Source organism: Lathyrus oleraceus, chromosome 5 (genome assembly GCF_024323335.1).
Source record: "Lathyrus oleraceus cultivar Zhongwan6 chromosome 5, CAAS_Psat_ZW6_1.0, whole genome shotgun sequence".
In the NCBI taxonomy this organism is placed as follows: domain Eukaryota; kingdom Viridiplantae; phylum Streptophyta; class Magnoliopsida; order Fabales; family Fabaceae; genus Lathyrus; species Lathyrus oleraceus.
In genome coordinates, this window is record NC_066583.1 from 123,112,919 (window position 1) to 123,128,476 (window position 15,558).

Genomic DNA, 15,558 nt, shown 5'->3' on the forward strand with positions numbered 1-15,558 from the left:
CCATGTATCTGTTGATGAGTCTTATCCGAAAAGTGTCGGAAAAGGTATTTCTTTTGATGACGCAGGTGTATCTACAGAAGACATACTCAAGGAAGCTGTTTCGGAAACTGATCAGTCCAGAACAGCTGCCCATGAGAAGGAGGAAGATACTAGTCATGAAGAAGATGAGGAAGAAAGGACAGCTGAAGTGAATGACCTTCCACCAGCTTGGAAATCTTCAAAAGACCATCCTATCGACAACATCTTGGGAGATATTTCAAAGGGAGTAATGACTCGTTCTAAGGGTTATGCAGGGTGAATTTGAGATGAGTCTCATGGGGGAGCTGAATTACTTCCTAGGAATGCAGATAAAGCAACTTGATGAGGGTGCAACAGTATGTCAAACAAAATACTGCAGAGAACTACTCAAGCGCTTTGGAATGAATGACTCAAAATCAATTGACACCCCTATGCCTACCAACTGAAATCTGGATAAGGATAAGCATGTTTCTTCTTATTTTTATTATGCCTCACCTTGGTTGATGAGATTTGTTTTAGATTACACTTATTCCTCACAAGGTTACACCAACAGAGGTAATATCACTCCTATCTATATCTCATTTAGAATTATATGATTGTGTATGTTAGAACAAAAGTTTTTTTTGTTTGAACATTAAAAATTCTGATTTGTGAATCATACTTGGGCATAATTATCATGACATACTTCTGGGCATAATGCAAATCCATACTGCACAAAAATTCATTAAAATCTGGTTTGGCATCAGTATGTATCGATCCAAACATGTATGCATCGATTCATATCTTATGCATTTCAAATTTCTCAAAACTGGTTCAGGATGTATCGATCCATCCGTCGTTTGTATCGATACATAGACCCTTTAAAAACAAAATTGCATGGTATGGATCGATTCATGGCCATATGCATCGACACATACTGACTGCTATTTGGATTAAATGCATTTTTTTCATGTTGCTTAAGTTTTTTTTAATTGTTGCACAATATATGGTTTAGCTTATGTAATTCTTAAACTCGTTCATACTACTTAAATGCTTATAACCTTCTGTTTACTTCTGATGTTATTGCCCTTATTTGTCATTCTTTGTGAGTGATTTTTTACTTTGTAAGCTTCATTCTGTGTGATTGTTAGCTTATCTATCAATTTTGTTGTGTTCTGCTACATGTTGCCTTGATAAACCTGTTTTTTTTCTTCTTTTTGATGTTGACAAAGGGGGAGAAATGCAGATGTTGACAAACATGCACAAACTCAGGGGGAGTATCACACATCCTGCCAAAAATTTGCCATCATCAAAAAGGGGGAGTTTGTGAGAAAATTCTTTACTTTGAATAAATTTTGAATGATAGCAAATTGTGTGATCATCATCCAAATGTTGGCTGTGCATTACATTACATGATACATTTGTGTTTTTATTGTGTTCTTATCCCATCCTATTATTGCATAACTGTACATAAAGGCCTACATTGACACATCTCTTAAAATAACACATAAAATACATTTTGTGTCAGTATGCATCAACACATAAGCCTGTGCATCGATGCATACGAGTCATGCATCAACACATGAAAGGCAAAAGGCTCTATGGATCGATCCATACGATCCCTGCATCGATACATGACCAATTGAAACAGCCTGTGTATCAATGCATACGCATTAGGCATCGATACATGCTAGTGGAAAAATCACATGCATCAATACATACGAATTATGCATCGATACATGATTAATCCATTTCACCAAAAATTCACTTATCTTACAGTATGCATCGATGCATACTCTCATGTATCAATGCATAAAGCTGTTTTGCTCTCTAACAGTTTCTGTTGTTGCTGCATATATAAGACATGTTATGACAGCAGTGGAAAACGAATTCATTGAGGAAAAACAATTGAACACAAGATCAAAAAGCAGTGTTGGAGCAATTGTTTGAGAGCACATAGAAACCTGAAAGAGACTTCATCTTCTTCATCTTCTCAATCACTTTTCTTCAAGAACATTTACACATAACCATTCTTGTTCTTTGGATAAAAAGAAGCATCGAGATAACGTTCAGTGGTACGATCAAGGATCTAGCTGTGGTTTTCAGTGGAACGATCAAGGATCTAGCTGAGTTGAAGATTGAAGGGGGTTTCTAGGAAAAACCTACTGGTTTGTCCTTCAAGAACTGGAGTGTTCTTGAGGGTTTGGGAGTCACGTTTGCAGAACATATTCAGCCGCAGCGTTGCGTTTGGAGATCGGGGGATTTCGCAAGCAGGTCGTGGAACCGGTGAATTGTTTGCAATTTCGTGCAGGAAAATCTTGATCGTGCTCAGATCAAGTGAAGGTTCATACAAGAAGAGGTTCTTAGAGTTTAGAATTCTGTCTTTGTATCATAACCTTGTATCAACGGATTCGGCAATAATTGATAATCAAAGTTCTCAATTTCATTTGAAATTGAGAGGGAGACGTACCCACACGCGAGGACGACGTGGGGAACTTCCTTACCAAATCTCTGCGTATCGTATTCTTACCTTATTCCTCTTTACGTTTTAAAACTGTTTTAGCAATTCCAGTTAGTGTGTTGTGATTATTCCTTTTGCAAGACAGCAGTGGCAAGAAAACTTTTAAGCAAACTTCATTGCTGTCTATCATTGATCACACACACACCAACTGTTTGACAAAACGGTTAGCTAGATTTTATTCATTGGAAATAGACTTTAATGATAAGTGCATCCAATTAGTTAAAATTCTGGTGTGGATTGTCTCTGTCATTCTCATTAAAATCCAGCATTAAACTTGTGTGTCCAGTTTTCTAGTAGCGGTTCAGAATAGACGGAAGTCGATTCGGGACTGATTTTTCCGCCAACTTTGAAAACTCTGATAAAACTTTAAATCCGTTAAATTTAAAAGAGGTGATCTATTCACCCCCCCTCTCGATCACTAGCCACACCGTCTAACAAATTAGTTAATACCCAACCTACAAAGAAGAGGAAAGCTAGTGCAAGTGGTTCTAGGCAATCATCTGCTTGTTGGGAGCACTTTATTAGATTACTAGATGACTTAGTTGATACACCAACTGCAGCTTGTAAACACTGCCACAAAAAAATACCTATGTGACCCTAGGACTCATGGCACCACCAACATGAACCATCACATTCTAAAATGTGCAAAGAAGCCTAGAACCACTGATCCCACCCAAACTATTCTTACATACCCCTCTGTAGAAGGATCTAGTTTGGGTCATGTTAGCTCCAAATTTGACAAGCAAGCTTGTAGAAAAGCTTTGTCAATTTTTGTGGTTCTAGATGAACAACCATTTAGTGCAGTTGAGGGGGAAGGTTTTAAGTACTATTCTAAAGTAATGCAGCCCCAATTTACTCTCCCATCTAGGAGTACAGTAGCTAGAGACTGTTTTCAGCTACACTTGGATGAGAAACAAAAACTAAAAGCCTTCTTTAAGTCTGACTGCAATAGAGTAGCACTTACTACTGATTGTTGGACTTCTATCCAAAATCAAAACTACTTAACCCTTACGACACACTTTGTGGATAACGAATGAAACTATCAAAAGAGAATTATAAGCTTCACAGTTATTCCAAACCACAAGGGTGATACGGTAGGTAGGAAGATTGAAGAGGTGTTAAGGGATTGGGGAATTAGGAATGTGCCTACCATAACTGTTGATAATGCAACTTCAAATGATGTAGCTATAACATATTTGCATAGAAAAATATCAACTATGAATGGGATGATGAGGGATGGAAAATGTTTTCATATGAGGTGCGCTGCTCACATATTGAACTTGGTGGTAAATGAGGGTTTGAAAGATAAGCATTTGTCTATTACTAGTGTTAGGGATGCTGTTAGATTTGTCAAGTTCTCACCTTATAGGGCAGTCAAGTTTAAAGAATGCATTGAATTTGCTGGAATAACTTGTAAAAAACTAGTACGCCTCGATGTTTCAACTCGTTGGAACGCGACATATTTGATGCTTGAGGCTGCAGAGAAGTTTCAAGCTGCTTTTGATAAGCTTGAGTATGAAGAGTCGAGCTATAGGGAGTTCTTTGGAAAAGGTAGTCCTCCTAGTAGTGATGATTGGGACATTGTTAGAGCTTTTATCTCTTTTTTAAAGTTATTCTATGAAGCAACTAATGTTTTTTCCACCTCTCAAAGTGGGAGTTTGCATAGTGCTTTTCACCAAGTGTCTGCGATCTATTGTGAGCTGAAGCAAGCTACTATGAACTTGAATGGTGTTTTTGCAAGTGTGGGTGGGGACATGATGGAAAAGTATAATAGATATTGGGGGTGTGCTACTAAGATGAACAAGTTGATTTATTTTTGAATTATTTTGGATCCAAGATACAAGTTGAGTTATATTGAGTGGACTTTTAAGGATATGTATGGAGTTGGATCTGTGTTTGCTATCGGGTTGATCAAATCTATAAAAGAGAGCTTATAAAAATTGTATGATTGGTATAAGCGAGCTTATGACCAAAATCATAATAGACAGCCTCTTGGTAGTGGTGAAAACAATATTTCCAATGATGAAACAACAGTTGGCCGTCCTTCACTAATGGCTAGAGCCGATGCTTTTTGTAACACCCCGATAAACATAAGATAATTATTTAAATTAAGTTAATAGTATATTTATTAATTTAATTAAATAATTGGATTGTTATTGGAATATTATTGGGATTATTATTATTGGATTATTATTATTATTATTATTGGAATAAAAGTTGGAATTAGAAAAAGTCCCATTTGGTAAAAAGGGTTATTTTCACGTGAAAAGGAAAAAGAGACAGAAAGGGCAAAAAGGCAGAGCAAGAGAAAGAAGGTTGAAGAAGGGAAAAAGCTTGAAGCTAACGGATTGCCGGATTAACTCAGGTAAGGGGGGTTTATCGTCGTTTAATGGGTATTATGGGTTAACATGTAATGGGTAGTGGTAAGCCACTGAATTGTCCCTGATTAGAGTGATGAATGCTGAAATGTATGAACCTATGGATGAACGTGATTTGAGTTATAATTGAAGAAATTCGTAGGAATTAGATGTGATAATGTTAGACTTTGTGAAATTGAATAGGATATGATTCGTGTTAGATGATAGGAATGAATTATGTGTAAAAATTGAACTGCGGAAGGTTGGATCTGAGGAATTTCGTAGCAGAGAAACCATGGCAGATCTGGAAAAATTGGGTTTCTGGTCATACGCGTATGGCACTAGGCGATACGCGTATGAGATGGTCTGGTACGCGTATGGCACTAGGCAATACGCGTATGGATGAAGAAGATGACGTTTTTAATGTAATTTTGTCTCTGTTGGTACGCGTATGAGGAAGTGGTACGCGTAGCATACGCGTATGAAGTAGGCAATACGCGTATGGGCTTGGCCAGGAAATGGGCCATACGCGTATGGACATGGGGCATACGCGTATGGGCAGAATTTTGGTTTTCCTGAGCTGTTGTTGTGCAGTTTTGGTCGTTTCAGCTGAGTAATGTAATTTAGCTGATGTATGGTATAGTAAGGATCATTTCCCATTGTTGTGAGCAGTGTAGGTATTAGTAGAGTGTGCTAATACTGTGATTATATTATTGACATGATATGATTTTGTGATAATATGCTGATGATGTGTGATGGTATGCACAATGCTGTGAATGTATGTATTATGTATGCAATTGTGGAATGGACTGTTTATGGCTTAGAGTGTGAGCATATGTCTATTTTGAATTGTTGTTGATGTTTGCATGCTAGGTGATTTAGCATGTATATTATGGCCTTTATGGTGGTAGCTAATTCCCATGGTGAGGAATTAGTGAGTTGTTGTGGATTGTTGTTGATGTTTGCATGCTAGGTGATTAGCGTGCATATCATGGCCCTTTGGGGGTGGTAGCTAATTCCCATGGTGAGGAATTAGTGAGTGAGTCACTAGGTCTCAAATGAATGGGACTAGTGAGCTTGGTAGCCGTATCTAGATTTGATCGGTGAGGTTGAACTATATGTTCACAAATAGTCGGTACCGCATGCATGGAGTCTCATTGCATAATGTATGTATGTATGGCGTATAATATGAATGGATGTATTCCAATATTATACGTGTTGTTTTGTGTTGGTGTTGAGTATTATTATAATTATGAGTTGATGTTGCCGTTTGCTGAAGGTGTGATCTGATTAGGGTGATGATATGTGTTAAATTACTTAGCATTACATGATGTTTTATAATGCTTATTATATCGATTGAGGAACTCACCCTTACAACTATTTTTCAGGTAACGAGCAGTGATTGAGTAGAAGCTAGTCCTTGGAGTCTAGTGTAGTTCCTTAGTGGGTCATGCTCTGGTAGATGTAACATCGGGACGGGATGTTTTTACCTTATTTTCATTGTTGGTTGTTGAATGATCTTACATGTAATGTGTTACATGTTTTGCATGTTGTCAGATTTCTATCCGCTGCGAATTATCCAAAGTTTTATTTTGATTAAATAAATGAGCATGACAGGTTATTTCGGTGAATGGTGTGAAGTGATTGTGTGACACCCTTAATTGCATATCTACTCTGATATATTTTTGTTGTTTTAATTAAATATTTGGGGTATTTTAGAAGGGTGTTACATTAGTGGTATCAGAGCATAGTCAGTCGAGTCGAGTCGTAATTATTCCGTTCCCCTGTACGGGATAGGTGTTGTGTAACCCTATCAGTACTTATTGTTTTAGCTTGTTGGACTTTCAGAATAGAGATGGCTGGAAGAGGTAGAGACGATGCTGCGATTGCTGAGGCTCTGGGTATGCTAGCTGGAGTACTTGGAGGGAATCCGAATGTTGTGGGCTTGGGAGCTGCTCGTCAACTGAGTGAGTTCCAGAGGAACAATCCTCCAATGTTCAAGGGAGCATACGATCCAGATGGTGCTCAGAAGTGGTTGAAGGAGATCGAGAGGATCTTCCGAGTGACTGAGTGTGCCGATAACCAGAAGGTCAGGTTCGGTACGCATATGCTGTCAGAGGAAGCAGATGATTGGTGGGTTGCTACCCGCACTGAGTTGGAAGCTGCTGGGAATGCTGAGATCACTTGGGCGGTGTTCAGAGAGAGATTCCTGAGGAAGTACTTTCCAGAGGATGTCAGAGGAAAGAAAGAGATAGAGTTCTTAGAATTGAAGCAGGGTAACCGGTCTGTTACTGAGTATGCTGCTAAGTTCACAGAGCTGTCGAAGTATTACACTCCCTATAATGAGGCTACTGGGGAATTTTCGAAATGTGTGAAGTTTGAGAACGGGTTGCGTCCTGAGATCAAGCAGGCTATTGGATATCAGCGGATTAGAGTGTTTTCTGACTTGGTCGACTGTTGCAGGATTTTTGAACAGGATACCAAGGCCAGAGCGGAGAGCTATCAGCAAAGGGTTGATAGAAAAGGCAAGAATCAGAATGATCGTGGGAAACCGTATGCAGCTGGCAAAGGTTTCCAGAGACAGAGTGGGATGAAGAGGCCTAGTGGGGGAGACTCCAGTGCCCCTGCTAAGTGTTTCAGATGTGGTCAGGCTGGACATCGTATCCATGAGTACCAGTAATGAGAAGAAGTGTTTCAAGTGTGGAAAAGGTGGTCACTTGGCTGCAGAGTGCCGGGTGAAGGCTGTGACTTGTTTCAACTGTGGAGAAGTGGGTCATATCAGTCCACAGTGTCCTAAGCCGAAGAAAGAGAACCAGTCGGGAGGCAAGGTTTTTGCTTTATCGGGTTCTGAGACTTTTGCAGATGATCGTTTGATCCGAGGTACGTGTTATATTAATGGCTTTCCTCTTGTAGCTATTATTGACACAGGTGCGACTCATTCTTTTATATCTTTGGATTGTGCTGTGAAACTTAATTTAGAGATATCTGAGATGCATGGTAGTATGGTGATTGATACTCCTGCGAAGGGTTCAGTGACTACTACTTCAGTTTGTTTAAATTGTCCTTTGAGTATTTTTGGTAGAGACTTTGGGATGGACCTAGTGTGTCTTCCACTAGTGCAGATTGATGTTATCCTAGGTATGAACTGGTTGGTGTCTAACCGAGTTTATATCAACTATTTTGATAAGACTGTGATCTTTCCTGAGATTGAGGAAGGAAAGAGTTTGTTTCTATCAGCAAGGCAGGTGAATGAGGCACTAACAGATGGGGCAGAGTTGTTTATGTTGTTAGCGACTTTGGAGGCGAAAGATAAATTGGTGATTTGCGATCTAGCCGTGGTGTGTGATTTTCCTGATGTGTTTCCTGAAGAAGTGAATGAATTACCGCCAGAGCGTGAAGTTGAGTTCTCGATTGATTTGGTACTTGGTACTAGGCCGATATCGATGGCTCCGTACCGTATGTCTGCTGTTGAGTTAACTGAATTGAAGAGTCAGCTGGAAGATCTGTTGGATAAGAAATTTATTCGTCCGAGTGTGTCACCGTGGGGTGCACCAGTGTTATTGGTTAAGAAGAAAGAAGGTACTATGAGGTTGTGTGTGGACTACAGGCAACTGAATAAAGTGACGATCAAGAATCGGTATCCTTTGCCGAGGATTGATGATTTAATGGATCAGTTGGTTGGTGCAAGCGTGTTCAGTAAGATAGATTTGAGATCGGGATATCATCAGATACGTGTGAAAACTGAGGATATTCAGAAGACTGCCTTCAGAACGAGGTATGGACATTATGAGTATTCTGTGATGCCTTTTGGTGTGACTAATGCGCCTGGAGTATTTATGGAGTATATGAATAGAATTTTCCATCCGTACCTAGACAAGTTTGTTGTGGTGTTTATTGACGATATTTTGGTGTATTCAAAATCTGAAGAAGAGCATGCTGAACATTTGAGAGTGGTTCTAGGAGTTCTGCGAGAAAACAAGTTATTTGCTAAACTGTCAAAGTGTGAATTTTGGTTAGAAGAGGTTAGTTTCCTTGGTCATGTGATTTCAAGAGGTGGTGTTGCTGTTGATCCTTCTAAGATAGAAGCGGTATCTAAGTGGGAAGCTCCGAAGTCAGTTTCTGAGATAAGGAGTTTTCTTGGACTTGCAGGTTATTATAGGAAGTTTATTGAGGGATTTTCTAAGTTGGCGTTACCGTTGACGATGTTGACTAGAAAGGGGCAAGCGTTTGTTTGGGACTCAAAATGCGAAGAAGGTTTCCAAGAGTTAAAGAGAAGGTTGACTACTGCTCCTATTCTGATATTACCAAGTTCGTTGGAACCATTTGAGGTTTTCTGTGATGCTTCATTGTTGGGTTTGGGTGGTGTGTTGATGCAGAATAAGCAGGTTATAGCTTATGCTTCGAGACAACTGCGGGTTCATGAGAGGAACTATCCGACACACGATTTAGAGTTGGCAGCTGTGGTATTTGTTCTGAAGTTATGGAGGCATTACTTGTACGGGTCAAGGTTTGAGGTTTTCAGTGACCATAAAAGTTTAAAGTATTTGTTTGATCAGAAAGAGCTGAATATGAGACAGAGGAGATGGTTAGAGTTTCTGAAGGATTATGACTTTGGTTTGAATTACCATCCGGGTAAAGCAAACGTAGTGGCTGATGCACTGAGTCGGAAATCATTGCATATGTCTATGCTAATGGTTAAGGAATTGGATTTAATTGAGCAGTTTAGAGACTTGAGTTTGGTGTGTGAGAGTACTCACAATGGTGTTAAATTGGGAATGTTGAAGTTAACGAGTGGTATTCTGGATGAGATTAGAGAGGGTCAGAAATCCGATGTGCTTTTGGTTGATAAGTTGACTCTAGTGAATCAAGGTCAAGGTGGTGAATTCAGAGTTGATGAGAATGGTATTTTGAAATTTGGCAATCGGGTGTGTATTCCGGATGTTACCGAACTTAAGAAGAGTATTCTTGAGGAAGGACATCGTAGTGGCCTGAGTATTCATCCTGGGGCTACGAAGATGTATCATGATTTGAAAAAGTTATTTTGGTGGTCGGGAATGAAAAGAGAAATTGCGAGTTTTGTTTATTCTTGTTTGACTTGTCAGAAGTCAAAGATTGAGCATCAGAAGCCGTCTGGGCTAATGCAACCGTTGGTTATTCCAGAGTGGAAGTGGGATAGTATCAGTATGGATTTTGTTTCGGGTTTACCGAGGACAATTAAGAATTTTGAAGCTATTTGGGTGATTGTTGACAGATTGACAAAATCGGCTCATTTCATTCCGATCAGAATGGACTATCCGTTAGAGAGATTAACTGAGTTGTATATTGAGAAAATTGTAAGTTTGCATGGGATTCCGTCGAGTATTGTTTCGGACAGAGATCCTAGATTTACATCGAAGTTCTGGGAAGGTTTGCAGAGGGCTTTGGGAACTAAGCTGAGATTGAGTTCTGCATATCATCCGCAGACTGATGGTCAGACTGAGAGGACGATTCAGTCACTAGAGGACCTTTTGAGAGCTTGTGTTTTGGAAAAGGGAGGTGCTTGGGATTGTTATTTACCTTTGATTGAGTTTACCTACAACAATAGTTTTCATTCGAGCATTGGTATGGCACCGTTTGAAGCTTTGTATGGTAGGAGATGTCGGACGCCTTTATGTTGGTATGAGTCCGGTGAGAGTGTTGTGGTTGGACCGGAGATTGTTCAACAAACTACAGAAAAGATTAAGATGATTCAGGAGAAGATGAGGATTGCTCAAAGTCGTCAGAAGAGTTATCATGATAAGAGGAGGAAGTCACTTGAGTTTCAAGAGGGAGATCATGTGTTTCTTCGTGTTACTCCGATAACTGGGGTTGGTCGAGCTTTGAAGTCGAAGAAGTTGACACCTCGATTTATTGGTCCTTATCAGATTTTGGAGAGGATAGGGGAGGTAGCCTATCGTATCGCTTTACCGCCGTCACTTGCGAATTTGCATGAGGTTTTTCATGTGTCTCAGTTGAGGAGGTACATTCCTGATCCGTCGCATGTGGTCCAAGTAGATGATGTACAGGTGAGAGATAACCTGACTGTTGAAACATCACCTATGAGGATCGAGGATCGAGAGTTGAAGCAGTTGCGGGGTAAAGAGATTGCTTTGGTAAAGGTAGCTTGGGGAGGACCAGCAGGTGGCAATGTGACTTGGGAACTTGAGAGTCAGATGAAAGAGTCTTATCCAGAGTTATTTGCTTGAGGTATGTTTTCGAGGACGAAAACTCTTTTAGTGGGGGAGAGTTGTAACACCCCGATAAACATAAGATAATTATTTAAATTAAGTTAATAGTATATTTATTAATTTAATTAAATAATTGGATTATTATTGGAATATTATTGGGATTATTATTATTGGATTATTATTATTATTATTGGGATAAAAGTTGGAATTAGAAAAAGTCCCATTTGGTAAAAAGGGTTATTTTCACGTGAAAAGGAAAAAGAGACAGAAAGGGCAAAAAGGCAGAGCAAGAGAAAGAAGGTTGAAGAAGGGAAAAAGCTTGAAGCTAACGGATTGCCGGATTAACTCAGGTAAGGGGGGTTTATCGTCGTTTAATGGGTATTATGGGTTAACATGTAATGGGTAGTGGTAAGCCATTGAATTGTCCCTGATTAGAGTGATGAATGCTGAAATGTATGAACCTATGGATGAACGTGATTTGAGTTATAATTGAAGAAATTCGTAGGAATTAGATGTGATAATGTTAGACTTTGTGAAATTGAATAGGATATGATTCGTGTTAGATGATAGGAATGAATTATGTGTAAAAATTGGACTGCGGAAGGTTGGATCTGAGGAATTTCGTAGCAGAGAAACCATGGCAGATCTGGAAAAATTGGGTTTCTGGTCATACGCGTATGGCACTAGGCGATACGCGTATGAGATGGTCTGGTACGCGTATGGCACTAGGCAATACGCGTATGGATGAAGAAGATGACGTTTTTAATGTAATTTTGTCTCTGTTGGTACGCGTATGAGGAAGTGGTACGCGTAGCATACGCGTATGAAGTAGGCAATACGCGTATGGGCTTGGCCAGGAAATGGGCCATACGCGTATGGACATGGGGCATACGCGTATGGGCAGAATTTTGGTTTTCCTGAGCTGTTGTTGTGCAGTTTTGGTCGTTTCAGCTGATGTATGGTATAGTAAGGATCATTTCCCATTGTTGTGAGCAGTGTAGGTATTAGTAGAGTGTGCTAATACTGTGATTATATTATTGACATGATATGATTTTGTGATAATATGCTGATGATGTGTGATGGTATGCACAATGCTGTGAATGTATGTATTATGTATGCAATTGTGGAATGGACTGTTTATGGCTTAGAGTGTGAGCATATGTCTATTTTGAATTGTTGTTGATGTTTGCATGCTAGGTGATTTAGCATGTATATTATGGCCTTTATGGTGGTAGCTAATTCCCATGGTGAGGAATTAGTGAGTTGTTGTGGATTGTTGTTGATGTTTGCATGCTAGGTGATTAGCGTGCATATCATGGCCCTTTGGGGGTGGTAGCTAATTCCCATGGTGAGGAATTAGTGAGTGAGTCACTAGGTCTCAAATGAATGGGACTAGTGAGCTTGGTAGCCGTATCTGGATTTGATCGGTGAGGTTGAACTATATGTTCACAAATAGTCGGTACCGCATGCATGGAGTCTCATTGCATAATGTATGTATGTATGGCGTATAATATGAATGGATGTATTCCAATATTATACGTGTTGTTTTGTGTTGGTGTTGAGTATTATTTTAATTATGAGTGGATGTTGCCGTTTGCTGAAGGTGTGATCCGATTAGGGTGATGATATGTGTTAAATTACTTAGCATTACATGATGTTTTATAATGCTTATTATATCGATTGAGGAACTCACCCTTACAACTATTTTTCAGGTAACGAGCAGTGATTGAGTAGAAGCTAGTCCTTGGAGTCTAGTGTAGTTCCTTAGTGGGTCATGCTCTGGTAGATGTAACATCGGGACGGGATGTTTTTACCTTATTTTCATTGTTGGTTGTTGAATGATCTTACATGTAATGTGTTACATGTTTTGCATGTTGTCAGATTTCTATCCGCTGCGAATTATGCAATGTTTTATTTTGATTAAATAAATGAGCATGACAGGTTATTTCGGTGAATGGTGTGAAGTGATTGTGTGACACCCTTAATTGCATATCTACTCTGATATATTTTTGTTGTTTTAATTAAATATTTGGGGTATTTTAGAAGGGTGTTACACTTTTGAGCAACATTTAGAGGAACAAGACTCGATTGATCAACAAAATGAGCTTGAGGGTTTTTACTCTAGTAAGTGTGTCAAAAGGGATCCTAAATTTGACCTTCTTGTGTGGTGGAAACACAATTCAACATAATATCCTATTTTATCTACAATAGCTAAAGATATTTTTGCCACACCAGTGTCTACGGTTGCATCAGAAAGTGCCTTCAGTACGGGACGGAGAGTCTTAGAAACTTATAGGAGCTCCCTAAAACCTGAAATGGCAGAGGCATTAATTTGCACCCAGAATTGGTTAAAGTCGTCTTTTACCTATTTCAAAGACTTGAACCTCATGGAAGATTTTAAGCTTTCTGAAGATATTATAGCAGGTAAAATTATTTTTAAAAATGTTATATCTTTATTTCATAATTGTTATATCTTTCTAAAAAAATGTTTATTTCAGAATTTTAGAATTTGAAGAAATTTCTTCTACAGCAAGAAGAGGATCTTTACCGTCTCAGCCACAACCTTCTGGTTGTGCTTGAAAAATATGGAGGTATATTTACTTTATTAATTTGATTTATTTATTACTTTATTCCTTTTTAAAGCTTAATATTTTTCTTGTTTAATTTTTCAGTTCAACTATGTTTTTTGAAGTCATATGTGACTTATATTTTGTGACTACTCAATGGCCAAACAATATATATTTTGTCCTGTGGATTTTGAAGATATTCAAGCTAGCCAAATTTTGGTATGCATCAAACAATATATTATTGTATTAATTATCATTAGTGGTTTTTTAGTTGGATTTACTACTAATTAATTATGAACTGAAGTTGGTAATGTCATGGTCGGTTGTCCATTAGTTAGATGAAGTATTGCTAATTGTGTCAATAGAACATTTTGAGGCCGTGCAGGAACAACTTGGTAAAACTGTGACGATACGCTATATAGACAGGATCAATTGATACATTTTTGCAACATCTTGGTAAATGAGCAGCAACATACGCCATATAGCTAGGATCAACTTGGTAAATGAGCAGCAATAGAGGCCGTGCAGGAACAGCTTAGGCTGCAGCAAATGCAAGGTAAGGTAAGGGTTATGATTTAACATTCTTGTTTTTAGGCTTACTGTAGTTATCATTTTAATAGGTCAATATGAAGTATTGCATACATTAAAAACTTATGTCATACCTAGATTGCCTAGCTGATCCATTACAGACTGGCCAACAGAACATTCTAGCTTAAGCAATCGCAGAATTCCAACTGTTATACGGCCCATGGATTCAATTTCAGATTTGCATAAAAAAGTGAGGCTCTGGAACTCATCCTTGGATATGGCCCTGTTTGGATAAGCAACATAATCTGCAACTTATGTTACTTTCAAAACTTTAGTTAATGGTACTTTCAATTGATGATAAGATATTTTGATGTGTGCCCAAAATACACGGTAGTTAGAGTAAGTTGTTGACAGCAAAATGAAAGGGAAGTGTAAAGTTACTGTAACCATCATTTTGGATTGGTAATTTGCAGCTGTATATATTTACTGAAGAGAGAGCGTGGTAATATTTAAGTAACATAATCTGGGTTCCAATAGTTGGATAAGCAACAATTCCAGTAGTTAGAGTAAGTCTGAGTTTTGGAATATGGCCTTGTTTGAATAAGCAACATAATCTGCAGCTTATAGCATAAGTGTTTATCATATAGCTGTGATTCTTGGTTCTATTTAAGTAAGTTATTTAAACTTTATAATTTAATAGTGGTCCCTGTTTTGTTTCATGTTTGTTTAATAGTGGTCCTAATATACTTATTTGATTTTTGTTTAACAGGTTCAGATTTTGTGGTCCATTTCAATTTCTCTTATGTGGTTATGTGGTTTAACAGGTTCAGATTTTGTGGTCCATTTCATGTTTCTGTTTATGTGGTTATGTGATTTCTTTTAGTGTGACTAAAATGTAGTTTAATTTTGACAGGATTTGGCAACAGCTTGTGTGAAGGTTCTTGGAAATGATAATGTTTGTCAAACACCCTGTCAAAAATTAGCATTTACATATGACAATACCAACTTATGTATTTGATAACATTTACTCATAACAAAAATATTTCAATGTTGTATTAATTTGGATTTATATTATATTTAATCATCTAAACTAGACATTGATAGTTTATATCCATTGGTCATGTGAACAATTATTGAATTTTTAGATTAGCTTATATCCATTGGTAAAAATAAAATTTAAAGAATTTTTTAAGAAATAATTTAAAAATATTTTTGGGATTAAATATTAGATTAGTCTATTAACCCGAAATACCCGTATGTATTAACCTGAAACCCGTCTAAACCGAACCCGTTAAAACCGTATTTAAATTTGGGCGAAAATGGGTCTTTAAAAGCTACCCGCGGTTTGGGTTGGGTGGTGGTTTTGGGCTCCAACCCGGCCA

At 38.3% G+C, this 15,558-nt stretch overlaps 1 protein-coding gene and 1 long non-coding RNA gene across 2 annotated transcripts; both read left to right on the forward strand.

Moving 5' to 3' along the window:
• The first annotated feature begins 3,138 nt into the window (after positions 1-3,138).
• Positions 3,139-4,338, forward strand: LOC127079168 (zinc finger BED domain-containing protein RICESLEEPER 2). The gene is made up of 2 exons (XM_051019590.1): positions 3,139-3,490; positions 3,587-4,338. The coding sequence occupies exons 1-2, from the start codon at positions 3,139-3,141 to the stop codon at positions 4,336-4,338; spliced, it is 1,104 nt and encodes a 367-aa protein (XP_050875547.1).
• Positions 4,339-13,208: 8,870 nt separating this feature from the next.
• LOC127088012 (uncharacterized) lies at positions 13,209-13,921 on the forward strand. Its single transcript, XR_007790102.1, has 3 exons — positions 13,209-13,505; positions 13,588-13,672; positions 13,754-13,921. It is a non-coding gene; the product is annotated as an uncharacterized LOC127088012 (long non-coding RNA).
• Positions 13,922-15,558: the final 1,637 nt, after the last annotated feature.

Bases quoted from the DNA above. Each gene is read 5' to 3' on its own strand.
- LOC127079168 (XM_051019590.1), top strand. From the start codon at position 3,139: ATGAACCATCACATTCTAAAATGTGCAAAGAAGCCTAGAACCACTGAT. The intron at 3,491-3,586 runs GTTGGACTTCTA...TAAGCTTCACAG, and splicing joins AGTAGCACTTACTACTGATT to TTATTCCAAACCACAAGGGT.